Below are 19,812 nucleotides of genomic sequence, written 5' to 3'. Positions count from 1 at the left end.
AAACAGTCTCTCATTTCCAAAATGTATTTGCTTTTTTACATTTAGTAACTAATTTAGTAATGAACACAATTTATAGGGTAATGAAAATGGGTTTAATTAGTACTACTTGGAATATCTGCTTGAATGTTGGGTGCTCAGCCTGTTTTTCACCTTGGAGTGGAATACACTAGAAACAATAATGTTCTTGGATGTTCTCATCTTTTTTTCCTGCAGATCGGTGGATAACATGGATTGTCTCCATCTAGTGGAGAGAATTATTTTATTTTGAGAAATAACACTAAAGTAGCCTGAAACACGGAGATGAATACAAAAACTATGTGAAACTGTATCTATACACTCAAATGATAGTCTGTACAGGGTGTACATACAGTACAGTTACATCTAAAGAAGTAAATGTAATAATTGAGTGATGAACTTATCTGTGGAGAAAAAAACATGTAGCTCCAAAACAGTTTTTACAATTGGTGATCTTAGGTGATTTGAAAAGGCTCTGAAAACAGCTTTTACTGTTAAGTCTCTATAAACTTCCTGTTTCTTTTAAAGCCTAAATATTCTTCAATTTGTCAACACAATCACACTTAATGTGCCTAGGTTCCAAGTATTGCCATAGCAATAGTGAAAGGTAAAATTAAAATCAAAAGAAAGGGACAATAAAGAAATATATTTTTATTAAAATATTTCTTTAAAAATTAAATATGTTTTCAAAACCACATGGAATTCCATGGTCTATGAAACTGAGTTTGAAATCTTCTGGTTTTCACTGAAGCTGACATCTAAATATCTAGTACTAATTGACTACTTAATTTAACTACTTTTGGTTAACTTGATTCTACACTCCTGATATTCGAAAACATTCTCTAATTAAAAAGAAGTGTTTCCAACAACTTAAGTCAGTCCCTTTTCAAAATTCTTACCCTTATTTCTGATACAACACTTCTTAATAAGGTGCTCAGTTTAAGATGAAGAGAGACAGGTGGAAATGACACTATCAGACAAGCTCACATTGAGCTTTGTTTCCTTCTGCAGAGCTCCAGTTCAGGCAACATGCCTCAATGTTTTGAAAGTTCTGAAAGTCAAAAGTTGGTACAGGGGTGATATCCATTACAAATTCCATTTACCCTTTGAGAATCAGTAGCAAAATTAAAAATCTGTAAGAAACAGAAATCAATGTTAAGACAACACAGTGTTCCTGCTATGCCAGGGTTAGCAACCACAAATCTGAAATACTAACAATGTGTTAAAAAGACAAAGCAGCTGAAAGACAGAACTACTGCTAGCAGTTTTTAGTGATTGCAGTGATCTTTTCTTTGCTGTTTTTGATCTGGTTTGTGAAAATGTTAAAATGCACAGGTGTGATCACCTTCCTTGTGAAGGAGTTTAGAAAAACATGAGAGTGGGTGCTCACTTTTAGAGTAGTAATAAGAGATCTGGACACCTGACCAGAGGGCTGTACAGTAGATTCAAATCCCAGCTAAAGTGGATGCTTTAACCTTAAGCTCTCACAATCCCTTTTGTATCAGATGCTTACATTATGTTAAAACCTCTGTTTCTTAAATATTCCTTGGGCTTTGCAGAGGTCAAAATGGCAAAACCCTAACTTCACAAACTCTACTATCTCTGAGATAGCAGATAGTACTAAAAGTACTACCTCTGCTGCATGACTTCAGGTTAACACCAAGTCATGGTTTCAGTGACTTGTACTCTTTCCAGCTGAGACCTACTAAGGCAAATTGATTAATCTATGCAGCCAATTGATCTATAATTACATTAAGACCTTTTTTTCAGCTCCCAAGAAGTTGGATGGTGTTAGAAATTAGTATCAACTCTGTCTGGCAGTCACACCTCATCTCACTCAGGTGTGTGGACCGTAAGTAATTAGTTCTGGGGTCCGCTGCAGAATATAGAATATTCCCTTTTCAGTTTGAGTTCCTTATACAGTAATTCCCACCTCTCTCAACACTCATAGTTCATCTAAAATATTAGACATTTAGATAGAACTAAGGGAGCAACCACTCAGTACGCAAAAAGAGTGGAAACTGGAGGCATTCAGTTTGCGAACTTTCTCTGCAAATAAAAGCCTGTGTCAACGTATTTCTAATGTTTAATCAAGAAGTTCAATAATGCCTATGAAGTAGTCTGAATGGTTAATAGAACGAAACTGAAACTGCAAGATTCACTGGTAAAGACTTACTCCAGGATAAGGACTAAAAACTACTGGTTTAACTAACGGGATCCCCAAACAAGACAGGTGTGCCAACTCAGAAACTAAACTCTTACTCATATTCTCAAATGTGGGAATCCTATTACTTCAAAGGTTTTTAGCAAAAGTAACAAAACCTTCCAGATCAAATGCAAGTAAATCAATTTAAACATGGTTATTACAGAAAAGAAATTTCTTTCATTTATGATTTCTCAAAAGACAAGAATACAGTCCAGAAGGGTTTATTAAGCTCTTGCAGTGACATGCCACATTGGACCAGGAGAAAAGGGAACAATCAATCAGATCCATTACTACACATTTTATATAGCATAGAGTTACTTATTTATCAAATGTTTTTTTATCTTAAGTGACATATTCGTATTTCTGGACAAGCGACACATTAATACAGTGTGGTGAAATGTAAGTACACCTGCTTAAGAATTTATGACTGCACATATTTAAACATTTGTGACCTCACCAAGTCCTAATAGTAGAAAAATCTAACCTAATCTGACATCATACAAAAATTATTTTTCATTATTTAATTTTTTAAAATCAGCCAGCATTCAATACCTTTTTGTGAGAAAGTAAGAGCACTCATAGTTTTACCATCTCAGTTAAGAAGGTATGTACAATCAGGTCTCCCACAACTGTGCAAAATGATTAGATCATCATCATTATCCATCATTTTGTATTACACATTCAGGTTTGTGATAACATAAGGTAATTTCTTCGTAAGTCCATCACCATCATGAAAAGATTGAATAAGAATGGCTTTCATGGGAGCAAAGCCAGGAGGAAACCCTGCTCTTCAATTGCTTACATTTGCAAAACAGCACTTCAATGAAAAACAAGACTTCTGGAACAATGTGTTCTGTGGAAGAAACTTATACCATCCGTCAAGCACGGTGGTGGTAGGTGGGGGGATGATGGTTTGGGCCTGCTTCGCTGCACCAGGACCTGGACGCCGTGCTATCATTGAGTCAACCGCAAATTCCATACCATGTCAGAGTATTCTAGAGGAAATGTGAGACCATGTGTCTAGCTGCTAAGTTGAACTCAGAGTGCATCAGGCAACAGTCTAATGATCCAAAACCTAAGCAAATCTTCAACTGAATGGCTAAAAAAGAAAAACAAAATCAGAAATTTGGAAAGGCCCAGTCAATGTCCAAACCTAAACCCCACAGAAATGCTGTGGTGGGACTTAAAGAGAACTGTGCTTACTGAACTGTAAGGAGGTGCGAGTCAGAAACCTCCTATTTGATGTGAGCGACTGATCAACTGTTTCTGGAAGCTTTTAACTTACATTACTACCACTAAACAGGTACCACAGGTTACTGAACCAAAAGTAAGGCTGCACTAACTTTTTCACACAAAGATATCAAAAGATGGCTGATTTATTTTTAAATAGTGGATTTTTTGTGTGTTATTTGTCAAATGATGTTAGTTTTATCTACTGTTAGGAACAGATGAAGGTCAAATACTGTATGTCTAAATATTGTGATGCCCAACATGGTAGTGTGCAAATCACAGGAGAATTGACAGGGCCAGCAATCACTGAAGCAGGATCAGCTGTGCATAAATACAGTGCCGAGTAGAGAGGAAGAGGGTAATGACCAGGAATAGAGGCCAAAGATAAACTCTGCTGGATAACCCTGGTCTCTTCTTGGAAAGGCTGAACCTGTCACCTGTCTGCGGGCTCTTTTCCAGTGCGAGAGTTGGAAAACCCACGTTGCCTGCTGCAGTCATTGAAGTTTTTCCCAGCTAGGTAGCCAGAAGAGCTTTAATCTGCCATGGCAAAAGGCTGATATTTTCCTCAGTGCAGGTAACTAATTTTCCTCACCGTGGACGTTTTTCCCTGACGAGAGGCCGGAAGGGCTTTTCAGCAAGAGCTCACGGATATTTTTCCCAACATCCTGCTGAAGAGCCAAATTTTGGGCTACAGAAAATTATTGAATAAAATCCCTCTAGTCTTGTATTTAGGGTATGTCTGTGCTCAGGCCTGCCTAGAATGTGTGCCTCTTTTGTAGGCTGCCCCATGTGGCATCACAATATGTTAAACCATAAAAAACTCTTAAAGGGTTTTACTTTTACCACACTGTAGCTGCAGTTACAAAATCCTTTACAAAATAATTTCAGTTTTACTTCTAACCTAATTGACAAAGCACAAGGAGGTTCAGTGCCTTTTTTAAAGTAAGACAGTGAGTAGAACAAAAATGGCAAACAAGAACCATATGAAAATAAACACTTCACCATAATCCCTGGACCAAGCACTCTCATTAGCTAATTAATCCAAACACATACGTATGAGCACTAATAGGATGAAACTTGGAAGACTTCGAGTACGATAAGAAAGCCTGGTCTTAGTCAGATGTACACAAAAAGTAAGGCACACGGTGTTCTGCAACTGTTTCATTTAGAAAGAAAATATATGTATTTTTAATAATAATAATAATAATAATAATAATAATAATAATAATAATAATAATAATAATAAAAAACTGCCACGCTCTCTGTTAACAGAGGGTGCTCCTTCTCTGTCCCGTCTTTCATTTCCGGTTCTTTGCTGTCCTTCCGGTGTTTCTCTTGCTCTGGGGCTATATATTTCCGGGTCTTTCGGTCTGCCTTCGCTCAGCAATGACGTTCGGATGTCCTGAGACCTGCCTAGCACCAGGTCGCCCCACGTTGCTACCTGAGGGCATAGGTTTCTATACGGCATTTCCTGAACAGCTGAGCCGGGCTAATCCCCGTCTCGCCGCTACACATAGGTTCTTTTGCTCTCCTGCCATTCTATGGTTCGTCCTTTCCGACATCCGTGACATTAACTTTATTTTATAAAGCCCCTTTTAAGGTGGCTTCTCAAAGCGCTTTACAGGATGACAACAACAATAAATAATAAGAATACACAAGATAAAACACAATGACAATATATAGAGGAGATCGTGGATGGTGGTACTAAGAAAAGAAGAGGGGTGAAGAATGGAACCAGTTAAGTAAAAGCTATTCTGAAGAAGAGGATTTTGAGTCTGGATTTGAAAGAGTTTAGAGAAGGTGACCCTCTGATATCCTTGGGGAGAGAGTTCCAGAGCTTGGGGGCATAACAGGAGAAGGCCCTGTCACCCATACAATGTAGACGGGCTTGGGGGACAGTAAGGAGGGCAGAATTAGAAGAGCAAAGGTTGCGAGGTGGGAAGTAGGGGGATATTAGTTCAGACAGGTACTGAGGTGCCAAGCCATGCAGAGCCTTGAGCTTGAGGATTTTAAAGTCTACACGGAATTTGAGTTTTAGTTTTTTAACTCAAACTTAGAATTTTTTAACTCACTTCTTTCTTGCTATAAAAGTTCAACATTTTTTTTATCAGCACATAGATATTCCTTTTGCTATACAGTATCTTGTATTTAAAATTATAGATACCTCCATAATGTGCACTTGAATTTGGTTCAAACTCAAATCATTCCTCTTTAATCAGTTCTTCTAATGCATGTCCTTCTTGAAAACCTGAAATTTGAGCTTGATACCTTGATCCTCTTGAATTTCACTTGGCACACCAGGAAACCTAGGAATTGTGGAAAGAAAAAAACAAACAAAACACATTATGTAGGATTACTGGGATTAAGAACTAGAATAGCTGTATATTTAGAAATTTTAAGATTTTTTGTTTTTCTATAATACGATATACAATATTGAATTGCATTCACAGAGCTTTTCTGATTTCACAAATGCTAATCCAAAAAGATGCTGAATTAATCCTCTAAAATACAATTCAGATGAGAACCCAAAGGAAATGTATATTATTTTGTATTTTTCTTCATTCATAAATTATCAAAATGAATTTAGGCACAGAGATGACTACTGCAACTTTAGGATCATTGGTCTTCACAAGCATAGAAGGTCAGAAGCCATCGTCTCTCCAACTGGAACCTGGGTCAGAGATAGTTAAGGTGCTCAAAGTGTTTTTCAATAACAGAGTATGGATTTCCATTTTAAAACGACCCTGTATGTGACTTTGATTTCTATTAGAAAAATTGTGTTGCGCTTGGAATTGCAATAGAATAATAGTAGAACACAACACAACTGACATAACGTGTAAAAATGACTCATACTAACACCACTTTGACATTATGACTCTGACAAATTGTCCTGACCCATCTTGTTTGATGAAACTCAGGGAACTACAAAACCTACTCCTGGGGTCTCCTGGGGTAACGGCAGCTCACCCCTACACAGTATTCATCAACACCCATCAGAAATAAAAAGAGCTCTTACTCATCCTGCAGTTTGTAAATCTCCCGATCAAACTCTGGGAAGAACGTGTCACAGTCAAAATCTGCCATGACCTGAGTGAGGTAGATGTAGTCACACCATGGATGTTTCAAGGACTCCTATATTTGATTAAAAAAATAGTTTAAAAAGCTATTGATCTTTAAGAACATAAGAAAGGTTAGAAATGAGAAGAAACCATTTGGCCCTTTTAGCCCATTTTGACCAGTTAGTAGCCAATTGATCCAAGAAGCTCATCCAGCCTTTTCATGAAGGAAACCAGCCCATCAGCTTCAATCACTGGGCTGGGTAGCTTGTTCCATACTCCCTATTCAAAGAAACATTTCTAATTTATCCGTTAAGAATTATTTAGAATAGAGCAGTTGCTTTTGTTTCTGGTTCGAAAAAATGACTTGATTACAATAACACATTTTTATTTTATATAGCACCTATCATGATGCATCTCAAGGCAGTTTATGATAAAATCAGGCAAAAACAAAATCAGGGGAACACAAACTAACACATTAACTTAAATAAAATCAAAAGCTAGTGAATAAAAGCGTGTCTTAAGGTGGAGTTGGAAAGTGCTGACTAACTTGCAAGATCTGATAGGAGCTTGGAGATTCTACAACCCTGGAGCAAGAAAACAGGAAACACAGACCTTCAGGGTCAACCAGGGATGAGAGCCTCATATTGGGAACTGAAAGAATGTCCAATGTTTGACTAGTCAGGAGTCAAACTATTTGAGCCCCTAATGGAGAGCAGCAGTGTTTTCATCTTATTCTGAAATCCACAGGGAGCCAGTTCAAGTAAGCTAAAGCAGATAGTCTGCTCTTGCATATCAGAGAGAATATACTTTGAATTGGTCACTCACGTCACGATTATATCTTAAAGTAAGGAAACCTTGTTATGGTTTCCATATAGTATTAGGGTTATGGGGTTTATAACAGCAAGCAGAATTTGTGATGAATTTTGGGATGTGGAAGTATTGAATAGCATTAACCTTTTTTTAATATCCAACCTCAATACTATTAAGGAGAAATCTCTAAAGAGACTTCTCATGTAATTCACAACAAATTCTGTTTCTTAAAAAATAACCCTAAAAGGTGTTCCTTACGTGAACCTTATAAAAGATTAGCAGAAATACAGCTAGGCTATGCTGATGAGCCATAATAAGGTCACAACACTGGTCTGTCGCTGCTTATTGAAACTTACTATACACAAAGCAGAATTACACATATCTCTTTGAGTAAGAGGGGCCCCTGAGCTCAAAACTCAAGCCAAGGTGAGAGTACACTTATACTTTTTCATTTCAATCAACTTTACCTTAGTTTCAGTTTCTATCCTTTAATGTTAATGTTTCACTATTGATTTTGATGTTGTAAAACATCCCTTTAAGCCTGAGTTTTTATTTGCTTTTCTCTGGACTGATTCCAGAGCAGTAATATATTTTTCTAACATGGTGGCCAAAATTGAACAGTACATTCTAAATTCTTGCACTGCACAATTTTAAAATAACATTCCTTGATTTAAATTCTATTGTTTCAAGGATGTTTTCTAACACACTGTTTGCTTGTTTATTGCTTTTGACAAGACGCCTAATTAAAGGTTAATTTAATTAATAAAATTAAAAGCTACAGGAATCAAGGGTAATGTACTGTATGAACCCAGAACTGGTTAACTAAATGGATAACTGATTTGACAAAACCTTTAATCAAATTGAGGTAGCGTAAGCAGTGGTGTACCAAATAATCTATTTTAGGTCAATTGTTCTGATTTACATATTTAGATTCTCGTAATATCTTGCTAATTCCATTTGTACTTGATGAGAGGAATGGCATTATAAATTAGATACATCTATTTAACCTAGAACAGAGAAGACTGAAAACATTGAATCCAAGAATATAATATCCTAAGTAATATAGATAGGATCATCCCAGAGGACTGTGTCACACTCGGTAGTGAAACAAAGACACCGTGTTTACAACTGGAAAATAAAAGGGAATCTATTTAGGACAGAGAATAGGAAACACTTCTTTACACAAGAACTGTGAGTACCAAGAACTGCCAGGTGGCTGATTCCTGTGTCTGGACTACTTCAAGAAGTGTGCTCAATTACATTTTAGATTCACTCAGCTATGAAACTATTTTGTCACCTTTCTTATGTACTTATGCGAACACCCTTGGACTGAATACTGTTTTAAAATGGATTGAGAAAACTCTAGTTTCATTTTAAGCAGTAAAAAGTGTTAATCAAATGGGCTAGATAGTTATTAATAAAGACATTTTGAGTAATTTTTGATATACTCACTTTATATAACTCAGCCCCACCTAAGATCCATATGGTTTCAATCTTATCACTGAGAGGATGGGTGGATCCTAACTGTATCACACTTGGTAAATCATGGCAGAGATAGTGAGCATGGTCTGGCACACAGCTGTAAAAAAATCGAGAGTCGAGAGTTAGACTTTTCTATCATTAAGCAAACTATATTGTATGCAGCAGACTTTAAATATAAATTTGGGTGTCATCAGTACAGCAATGAATTGAACCAAAAATACAGCCTTGTGGGGCACCAGATGTGACCAAACTTATTGGAGAGGAAAAATGACAAATTGTAACATTGTTTTCTTTCAGTTAGATATGATATCAAACAACAACAAAACAGTCCCAGCAACACCAACAGCCCTCTCTGATATACTGATCATGATGGTGTGTGATGCCGATCAACAGTATTGAAAGCAGAAGAAAGACAAGAATTGGCAAAAAAAAGTAGTGATCAGTAGATCATTAGTAACCCTCACAAGAGCGGTTTCTGTACTATGTATTCAGCAACTGAACTGAAGTTAAATACATCATATTTTACATATATACCTGTACTTATTGGCTGACAGGTGAGCATGCATCTGAACAGCAACAATCCAATCTAGAACCTTTTCAAAAATAGTCAATTAAAAAGGAACAAGTAAAGGTTTATTCCATGCTGAAAAGAGAACAAATGAAACACATTTCAGGTATGGAGCCTTCTTAGGGTGTGTTGAAGAAGGCTCCACAGCCGAAATCTTGCGTTTCTTGTCTTTTGAGCATGAAATAAACCTTTACTTGCTCATTTGTAGCCTACGCATGCTGACGCAGCTCCCTACTTGAACTAGTAAATTAAAATATTGGCTGATAACTACAGAGTGGCACAGTGGTGCCATGGATAGCATTGCTACCTCACAGCGCTGGGACCCTGGGTTCAATTCCTGGGGTGCTCTCTGAGTGAACTTCCTATTCTTCTGGTGTTCATATGGGTTTCCTTCCACAGTCCAAAGACATACTGGCAGGTTTATTGGGTTTGGGGAATATTGGCCCTGGTGTGAGTGTGTATGTGTCTGTGCATGCCTTGAGATGGACTGGAGTTTTCTTTAGGGTGTATCCTGCCTTGGACCTATTGCTTGCCATGATAGAATTCGACCCTTCAATAGCCCTACATTGGGCAAAACAGTTAAACTATGGATGAATGGACTCCTGAACAGGGTTAGTCCAAGTTCTGCTTTTTTAACATAGGCTTCGCAACTGCATGTTTAAGGGCCAAGTTAATCATTCTGATTCTTTATTATCTATGGATTATATGTTACCAAGGGAAACAAAATGCTAAAATTTGAACATAGCAAAACAGTGGAAATAGGATCCAATATCATGTGGTGGGGACAGGCTTAATTTATCATTTCAGACAGCTGCTGAGGAGGGGCTGCATGAAACTCCACAAGATGAGATGCACTAAGTTGGAGAGTACATAAATAATTCTCACAAAACACAGCCTGACCCAGGAGTTTATCAGCTTTAGATGACAAAATCTAAGAAAAACAGTTGCATTAGGCAACAGACTCTTGTAGGGTTCTTTTCTTAATTGGATTTAGGAGATGCTAACTTGTGGAAAAGAAGTTATGTCTTCCCTTCTTCAATCAGAATCACAATATTGCACTGTGTGATTATTAGTGCATTTCGAAGGGAACTAAATGAAGAGATGGGCCAGTGTCACCTTATCTACAGTGCCTTGCAAAATGTATTCACTGCCTTCCAATGATGCATACACATTTTTAAAGTGAATACTTAAAATAGTCACTTTTATAAATAAGAGGGTGAACACTTTTTGAAAGGCCTGCATCTCCCAGTTTTTTGTTTTTGTACCGATTCGAAGTTTCCATGGGGCAAAGCTGGTTATTGTATTCAAGTGGGGTGATGTTTTAACGAATTTTCGGCAATTTTTTGTAGAACTAACAAAATCTAAAATTCCACCCATAGTGTAACTGTACAGCATAATGGAATCCTCATGTCTAGCTAACTAAAGGCCCCTGACAGAAGAACTTGTGAGTAGTAATTAAAACCTCAAAATCACAACAAATAACTAGATGACAGAAAAGGCCTGGTTCAAGAAGGTGCAGGTCACTGAGAGGAATCACCTGATGGAAGCACCTTTGACACTAAATACAGTTCTAGGTCTTTTTGGATAAGTCTCTACCAATATTGCTCATCGGGATGGTGCAATTTTCACCCATTCTTCATTCCAAACATGCTAAAATTCTATCAAGCTGGTTGAGAACCGTCCATGAAAATGTTCAGCAATTTTCAAGGGGTCGCAGATTTTTCCATCAGATTCAAGTCAGAATTTTGACTGAGCCACTCAAGGACATTCACTTTTGTCTTGATAACCCACTATACTGTACGTAGCTTTGGACGTGTTCTTGGGTTATTGTCGTAGTGAAAGGTGAATTTTCATCTTCAGGATCACAATTCAGTTTACTTAAACTGTACTTTTGTGAAAGGATATGACCTTTATTTTCCCCAGGAGCATAGTATTTAATGGAGGTATCATCAAATCCTTTTGATCTGGGATACAGGGAATCACGGAACACAATGTAACGGAAAACTGAGATGAAAAGAATCTACACTGCAGAAGCAGTAGAAGACTGAGAAACTGTAAGGATTCTCTTGATTATACAGAGAACTTATATTAGTTTGTATAAAGGAAACATTGTCAGTAAACTTGTATTGTTGATGTTACCGTGGAAATCTAGATTTTGCTGGTTAACAGTGAAGAGTCTCAAGGAAGCTACAGGGAAGATGACAGTCTGACTGCCAGGCTCCTCTCTCTCTGTCAGATGACTTACCCCATGGTCCTGCTCAAGACCACATGAATGCAGTTTGCCAAGGGATGCAGACTCTCTGGGAAGGATATCCAGCACCGTTTCCCCCAAATCAGCAGGTTTTTCTTGTCTGGGGAAGCAGAAACATGAGGGATGACTGTCACACCCATTAACTTGAGTTTAATGCTCAGTGCATTTCAGAACATTTTCAAGCTTATTTAACTTCAGTTCTGGTTTTCATTTAGCTGGGAACATAAAATCTCTTGTTTTTTATTCTAGTTTTCATTTAAGGCTAAAAACAAATCCTGGTCAATATATCACAAAACACAATCTCTGCTACAATCAAAGCTTAATGTGTCAGTGTAGCCATGTCAGGCTGACCAAGGTCAATGCTGAGTCAGAACAAGTAATGAATAGAAATTTTAAAAGAATGTGTGAGTGAGACAATGGCCCTGGGGATCCTACATGTCTCATCCAGTAGAAACTACAGACAAGAGCTCACCAGTGTGAACACAAGGCCACGCTGTTACTTGAACACCCAGTGGAAGCACAAAAGAGCATATTTAATTCACATATTCAAGGTTCACCAGGGTATTGACAGGAAACTTCCACAGGCTACAGCAAACGTTGATGTTTCAATGTGTCACAGGTCGATCACAGGTAGAAATATAAAGGAAGTCCAGTTTAAACAGAAAACAGGAGGCATGTCTCTCCACAATGAGGAGACGGGGTCTGGAATAAACACTCCAGCCATGAATTTACTGGAATCCATCAATAAACAGCTGGACAAAGCAAGCAAACAAACATGGAACAGACCAAACAAACTCCTTTGGTTTATAATATTTGTTATGTTGTTTTTCTAAAGGCATAAGCTATAGCAGGGATCAGTGGGATGAAGAAGCACTCAGCTCACCAAGCACAAAAAGCCTGTGTTGGGTAGCTTAGACTTTGTGGTTCGTTTTAGTCTTCTAGCAACACAATAGTCGTAGTGTCAAAATATTGGATTCTTACAAATGTCAGCAGAAGCCAAGCAATGCATGTACGTTTCTCCCTGGTAGGACCTGGGGATGTACAGTAGCAGTAAGTTTCAATGAAGGTGTGATTGTTACTTCCATATAATGTATGTTTCTATAAACAAAGGCACTTATTTACTCAAAGGGTTGTGGGAGTACAGAAGAAGCTCTCCTGCCATTTTGTTGAAGCTGATTCTCAGGCTTCTTTCAAAAAATAGCTGGATGAAATCCTTGGATCAATTAGTTACTAACTACCAAACCAAATAATAGGCACATTTACATTATTTTAAAAGAAACTCACTATGAACTGTTACAGATAACACAGTATAAGCTTCTGAATGCCATTATAACTTCCACCTAAAAAATACCTAGTCGTGTTCAGATGCATACAGGATATATAAAGCTACTTGTTTTCAATATGTGATTACAGTAGGGTGTCAACATCTGACAGCCGAGCTCTTGGTATTGCCTGGGATTTAACATTTGGGAATTCGCTTATTTTCAATTTGATCATGCTGATAGGGTTTTGGATGGAAAAAAAGCAGATTGGTATGAAACGGAGCCAAAGGTAGTTAACCGCAACTTTCAAATTAGCTGCATAACAGACTGGAATCATGAGATTAATCTAGTTAGTGAGTGAGCCTCTATCTGCCCCCGTTATATGCCCAAGGGATTCATGTTGTTTATTTTAGCTGGTTACACTCAGTTTGTGATTACTGTTGTTTGTTTTAGTGGATCAATGTTATTTTATCATATAAAGAAGGGTTACTGTAGTACATTATATGATTGTACAGGGGTGAATTTAGTTATTTACAAAATAATAATACATATCCTTACAGTTAAATAGTGCTTTTTTGGACACCACTCATTTGCGTGAACGCAAATTTGCTGTTCACGGTGGTTCTCTGCATCAAACCCTCTTGAATGTCTAGACCCTACTGTATTTCAAAAAGGGTGTTATAACACTCCTGAAATATATTCTTAGTTCATAAAATTTAACCTGGCACTTTCTAAATACAATAGTGTTCTCCCCTTTATTATCTTTATTACTGAAACAGTGTTTTAAACTTAAACTTAACTTACAGTATATACAATTCTATGAAGATAGCACCTAACTATGATTTCCAAGAGTTACCTGGACTGGAAACAGAGGTGATGGTGTCCAAAAAGAATTTAAATTCCTTCCTGTTGGAAAAAAATATAATTTAGTAGTTTATAAGTAGTATAGAAAATACACTTTATTGTAGTTTTGAAAATACAATTTAGTATTGCAATTAATTTAATGATGCAATTCTAGAACACCAAGTCTCAATCAACAGATGGGAGTTTATACAAAGCTCTGCAGGAAATCCTGTACATGCAGTAATGCTTTTTGAAACTGCTCCACAGCTCACAGCAAGCTGGATACTCATGCTCTCCAAAAACACACAAAAATTTATTTTACACACCTTTCCTGAAATTGATTTTTAATGGAAAATCAAATTTGTAAAGATGCAGTCCATCATTAGTTTTTTTTTTCAAAAGCAAACATGAACTGAGTTTTTTTTCCTTGCATGCAGCCTGGGAAATTAAAATCATGCTTTGTGTAGGAGTTTTCTATGCTCTTTGTATGATTTTGGCACTGGTATGGCCTCTGCTGTGCACCACATGACAATGAAATGTTCTGGAGGTAACTGATCTGCTGTAGTTCATTGTACAGCATTTTTCAGGAAAACCTTGGTTCACTTTCAAGGACAGCATGCATTTAATATCAACAGGAAGGTACCCTATCACAGATCACTCTCACTCTGGCCTGCCGTTTTTGTACACAACCAGGGGTGATGTGGCTTAATTTACACCATTATTAGCCTCACTGTGAAAATGGCAAAGTGCTCGCCGAGCTCCCCGTTATTGTCTGGATTGGCCTTGGCCTAGTCTCTTGTGCTCTGGATTTTGTCTTTTTTATTTTAATCTGTCACTCTCTGGTGCCTCAAAGTGTCTTCCATTAAGGTAGGGCCCTTGGCTTCTTTTTTTCGAATACTCCTCTCTAACCACATGTTTGGCATACTCATTTATTTGGGCCATTTCTACAAGGGATCTCATCCATGACTCCCTTCCTGGTCATCATTTGTGTATGAAGTATTTACAAGTACTCGATGACCCCCTCTATACCTTGAACTTGTCATGATTATCCTGGAATCAAAGACTCATGGGCATTCATTAGGACTCTCAACCTCCACTTTATCAAAATAGCTTCATATTGCCTTCAACTAGATGGTCTCAATGAGTATTCCACGACTCAGAAGATCTGCTGCCACCTTTGCTTGACAACTCCTAAATATTGATCTGGATGGCCCAGCTTGTCATACCATACTTTTGTCCCTGTGCTCAATGAGCTTTTCAACCGTTTCAGATAGCAACAAAGTCGTCACAACTGTCTGCTTTGGCTGGGTTGAATCACCACCTTCACCAAGATGCATGGACACCAATCCCAGTCAGTAGACATCTTAGACATTTCCGAGTAGGCCACAGGGCCCTACTATGATAAAAACTATCAACCCTGACCTATGGATAGGACAGACTACATCAGAGGCTACCACCTCCAGTTTCACAGCAGTGACCAGTGGAGGCTGCCAGGATTTCCCATTTTGAGGGTTGGCTTCCTTCTTATCAGCAATACATTCCTTCCCTCACTGGAGCAAGAATATTTATTCAACACAACTCCTTGATCCAAGAAATGGTGGCTCTCTGTGGCCGATTTTGAATCTCTGCACCCTAAATCTCTTTTCTTTAGTTGTTAATGCACCTCCACACAGGTTCCATTTGTTCCATGTTTTTTGTGTTTCACTGCACATTCTGAGGAACTACTGTGTTGACTTCTTCAGTGCTCTAGACGATTCTGAATACATGTACAGTAGGTCCCCTTGTAGTCTAATTTGTTAGAGACTAAAATGATTAAGATCTTTCCACCTGTCAGTGCAGGACATAACCTTAAGCCCAATAATGAATTTGGTTGCTTTTCTCCAGATGATCCCAGAGCAGTAATATCTTTGTTGTAACATGGGATGGGGTCTTGTTCTATCTTAACAGTACTCAATTCATGCAATATTTGCTGGACAACAGGAAGGCTCCTTCTACATTCAAAGTCAAGCCGCAGTGACATGGTAGGGCCCCATTAAATTTGTCCAGCATACTAGTTCAGCAGAGCTCAGTCATATGGCACTACCATACTACAGGTGTGTGCCTGTCTGTGTTTGTGTCTGCCTCGTGCCCGTTGCTGGCTAGCCCGTTGCTGGCTAGGATGGGCTCCGGACACCCACAACCCTGAATTGGATGAAGCGGATAGAAATGGATGGATGTATGAATGAGATGTTAAGACACTTGTTCATTTCAATATAATGGAACAGCACATACTCACATTTCAGCCCTGCAGTACATGTGACGGTGCATTGTTATTCCAGTTCCAGAATGAGACATCTGACTTTATTCTTTTCCACAGAAACGAGATGTACTTTATAATAATCACAATGATGGTATTTTAGGTATTTATTTTCAACAGAAATAAAAATGTACAATACTCAAAGGTCAACAGAAATCAGTTTTGCTGAATGGGGATTTAGCTGGGTTCAACACAATGACTACTAAGTGCATTTTAAAGGGAAGTATATCCTTCCAGAATAAAACATCACAATCCTCTAACACTATTCATAATGTGCTCAAACACCAGGCATGACTTTTTAGACAACTAATTTTTATCATTATGTCATTGACACTCCAAAAAGTTTAATTATTAAACGGTTTGCAAATTAATTTAAAGCAAATTATTTAGTTTGGATAAGAAACGTTCTGTAAGCAGGAATGGTCTACACAAATCCTTACTACTATAACAAACAAGTCTGTTCTGTCTGGCTTTTGTGCACAAAACCTTACTTTTTAACCACGGCACATACATGACATAAACTGTAAATTGTGTTTGTCACCACTTAAATGAACAGGCCAACTTAAATTGGTATTTTATCATATATTCCTGACTTATAAATTACTAAGGACTGGATACACAGCCACAATGTTACTAGATCCAAATAAGCAGATTTGGGATTTTTTACATCTGTACTGAAGCGATCCAGAACTTATTGTTTATACAGTAATATTTACATGCAATGGGACATCATATTTTGATTATTTATATATAATTATTGTTTCTTAGTTATAAGGGCAGAGCTGTGGCTCTGTGGCTAAGGATCTGCGCCTGTGACTGGAAGGTTGCTGGTTCAAATCCCGTGGCTGGCAGAGGAATCCTACTCCGTTGGGCCCCTGAGCAAGGCCCTTAGCCCTAACTGCTCCAGGGGCGCCGTACAATGGCTGACCCTGCGCTCTGACCCCAAGCTTCTCTCCCTGTCTCTGTGTCTGTCTCCATGGAGAAAAGCTGGGGTATGCGAAAAGACGCATTCCTAATGCAATAAATTGTGTAGGGCTAATAAAGAAACATTAACGTTATTTCATGTCACTCTTTTTACATGTTATTCTGCCTTACACAACAGGTAACGAGGAAGTTCCCCAATACTTGTGGTTTCCACAAAATACCTACAGCTACTTCTGAAAAGTAGATCTGCATCTGCAAGACATACAGAAATATGTCAGGAACTCATTCGTGAATTCAAGCAGTTTCATGAGTGCGTGCATGTGTTTTGCGTACAGTATCAAAGACAAATGCATTACAGACAGCAGCAAATACTATAGCATCATGCTGCTTCAATTCCTCTAACCCTTTTCCAACGCACGACCACAAACCATTTATTGTGCATTACACAGGACATAACGCAGCGATATTAAGTTGCAATTAAGCTGTGTTCTGTTACTTACGGCAGACTCCAGGGTAAAATCCCGTCTTTCCCGATCCCCATGCCGTTACAAGCGGCAGCGATCAGCCTGATCGATTTGTGATGAACTTTGCCTTCACAGTCGCTCATCTTGCCAGTTCAAATCCCCACCGACCGTGTTCCGCTGAGCAACTTTTGTGCAACAGATTGATCAGAGAAGGGGACTGCACAGCCGAGCGCGTTCGCAAGATGCCAATATTTGGGAGGAAATAAATGCGGATGACGCGTGTGTCCTATCACGTGACCCTGTCCGCGAATGTTACGTCATATAATTATTCGCACATTTTGCTCAGCAGCACATAACTGCAGTTTGGATCGTGTCTCGGTAGCTGCTTGCACCCAATTTTTATATACTTGGTATGGACTCTCATGGCAATTGTGTAAAACTTTGACAAATGAAGGTCAGTTTAACAGTAGTAATGCTTTAGAGGGGCTTTTAAATGCGATACTTGCAGTAATATTGAATTAACACGTATTATGTCTGAGCACATGCAGTACAGTAGTTTAGAAATACGAAGTTACAATATATATTTACCTAATACTTTAAGAAATCAATAGTGATGCGATGTTTTTTTTCTTATTGCAGAACGATATTTAGTTTATTATTTTTAAAAAAGGGACAGAACTATTTATAGAGGTACTATATCGACAATTTGAAGCTCCTGGATACACGCAGCGAATAGCAAGATCGTATTTACTCAATTCTTCCGACGACTTCATTCATCTGTGAATAGGAAAACCCTGAAGCCAAGTTTACTATCGGTTTTAAAATGTAATTTTAAATCGCATCACCAAAATAACCCACAGAGCCTCTTAAATCACGTACCTTTTATCTTTTACATGTTTCCCTCGTCTTTGCGGAGTGTTCTCTTACATAATGTCCGAGAATGGACACTATAACCGGAAAATGTTATCTAGTTTTCTAAAAGGCCTAATAAATGAATGGCACACATTTAAAGTTGTCTTTTACAGTTGTCTCACAAACTGATCATCAAAATATCACTATGTTTGTATTTCATAAAATATTAAGCTCGGCGAAAAGAACAAAGACACTTGTCAGGGGACCCTGCTCTTCAGCCACAGCCATCAGTGAGTGGGGCACAGCTGAGCAGAACATGGTGATCGTTGTGTAAAACAGATCAAACTATGGGGAGCTCCTAGGCAGGAGTAGGCACTAAAGAGCTTCATCTGATTGACGGTGACCTGACAGCAATAAGTGCTGGGACCTCATCTGCTGCAGACTCATCCTGACCTGACGACATCCCAGCACGACAGTGCACGTCCTTACACTGCTCATCTTACATCAGCTTTCTTGCAAGCAGTTGTCACAGGAATGCTGTGGATGCCCAGGTTGTCACGCTTCAATTCCAGTGGGATTGGCTGAGATGGCGTGTGGTACCTAACCCTGGAAGACCAGTGCAGTGGCACATGCTTGCCCAGGCTGTATGAGACAAATGGCACAGCATCGCACAAGACACACCCTACAGCCTGGTGCAAAGCATCCACATGCACAGTGTGTCCCCACCAGTAGCCCCAGTGGTGCATCTTATGTAAGATCCCCTGCTGATGAAGAAATGTCGATCAACATAATGAATAAAGCCATATTCAATAAAGTGTCAGTGCACCTGTGACAAAAAGTGTAATTTTCCTCATGGTAGATTTGTTGCATTCATAAGTGATATTTCTTTTAATGCTCAATATATACAGATGCAGCCATTCAAAATGAGCGGGGTATGCTGGGGTACAATGCGGTGGGCATGTCGCATCGCCTCATTCCAATTCTAAAAGTATGCTTTTGTTTAATCCGATAACGAGCGTATTCACAGAAAAGGTTAAAACGATCACTTTTCACAAAGTATATAAACGTACAGTAATATGGTCAGAAGGAGCACGTAAAAACGTTTCGAAATAACCACATTTAAGACTTTGATGCTTAAAATGTTTAGGGAGAAATGTATTTTTTCTTTAAAACACCAATACCAGCAATATACAGTTTACATGATATGTTTACGTTCCTAAATTAACATCATTTATGACCTTCAGATGCATCATGCTCCTATTTCTTTATAGGCTCAGCTACTAAAATTTCCCTTTAGTGGCAAAATTCCATTTAAATATTCAATACTAAGCAGATGAAAATGTGCACAGTAAAGAGATTAAATTATTAAATCTTTTCACTACCGACCAATGCACTACGAGTGCCCCTGTCGGTCATTTTGGCCAGCCAATCACATACCGCGGTGGTTTGTGGGTAGATGTGTGCGGTTAGGGTTTGTATTGCGAACTTCGAATGGCTGCATCTGTATAGATTAAGAGACAAATTACAAAGAACAACAGTAACAAAGCAAA

General features: G+C 38.3%; 1 protein-coding gene across 4 annotated transcripts; it reads right to left on the bottom strand.

The window, feature by feature from the left end:
* Positions 1-718: 718 nt before the first annotated feature.
* LOC102694946 (dihydrofolate reductase) lies at positions 719-17,667 on the bottom strand. Of its 4 annotated transcripts, none has more exons than XR_001478911.2 (7): positions 17,447-17,667; positions 13,740-13,789; positions 11,616-11,721; positions 8,773-8,899; positions 6,468-6,583; positions 5,616-5,757; positions 719-1,148 (listed from the first exon to the last, which is right to left on the bottom strand). XR_001478911.2 is itself a non-coding variant. In XM_069192753.1 (7 exons), the coding sequence occupies exons 2-7, from the start codon at positions 16,058-16,060 to the stop codon at positions 5,676-5,678; spliced, it is 540 nt and encodes a 179-aa protein (XP_069048854.1). In that variant the 5' UTR covers positions 16,061-17,198; positions 17,447-17,530; the 3' UTR covers positions 2,427-5,675. The 4 variants fall into 4 exon arrangements, 2 of the variants coding, with proteins under 2 accessions (XP_069048854.1, XP_006633213.2); XR_001478912.2 differs by lacking the exon at positions 719-1,148 and adding an exon at positions 2,427-4,892; XM_069192753.1 differs by lacking the exon at positions 719-1,148 and adding an exon at positions 16,002-17,198 and having other exon boundaries at positions 2,427-5,757; positions 17,447-17,530.
* Between the last annotated feature and the right edge of the window lie 2,145 nt (positions 17,668-19,812).

Source organism: Lepisosteus oculatus, chromosome 7, assembly GCF_040954835.1.
Source record: "Lepisosteus oculatus isolate fLepOcu1 chromosome 7, fLepOcu1.hap2, whole genome shotgun sequence".
NCBI classification, from domain to species: domain Eukaryota; kingdom Metazoa; phylum Chordata; class Actinopteri; order Semionotiformes; family Lepisosteidae; genus Lepisosteus; species Lepisosteus oculatus.
Note: the sequence above shows the minus strand (reverse complement) of the source record. Positions and strands in the feature narration are given on the sequence as shown.

Bases quoted from the DNA above. Each gene is read 5' to 3' on its own strand.
- LOC102694946 (XM_006633150.3), bottom strand. From the start codon at position 17,553: ATGAGCGACTGTGAAGGCAAAGTTCATCACAAATCGATCAGGCTGATC. The intron at 13,790-17,446 runs GTAAGTAACAGA...TTTTTCCAACAG, and splicing joins ATTTTACCCTGGAGTCTGCC to GAAGGAATTTAAATTCTTTT. The intron at 5,758-6,467 runs GTAAGAGCTCTT...CACAATTCCTAG, and splicing joins ATTTACAAACTGCAGGATGA to GTTTCCTGGTGTGCCAAGTG.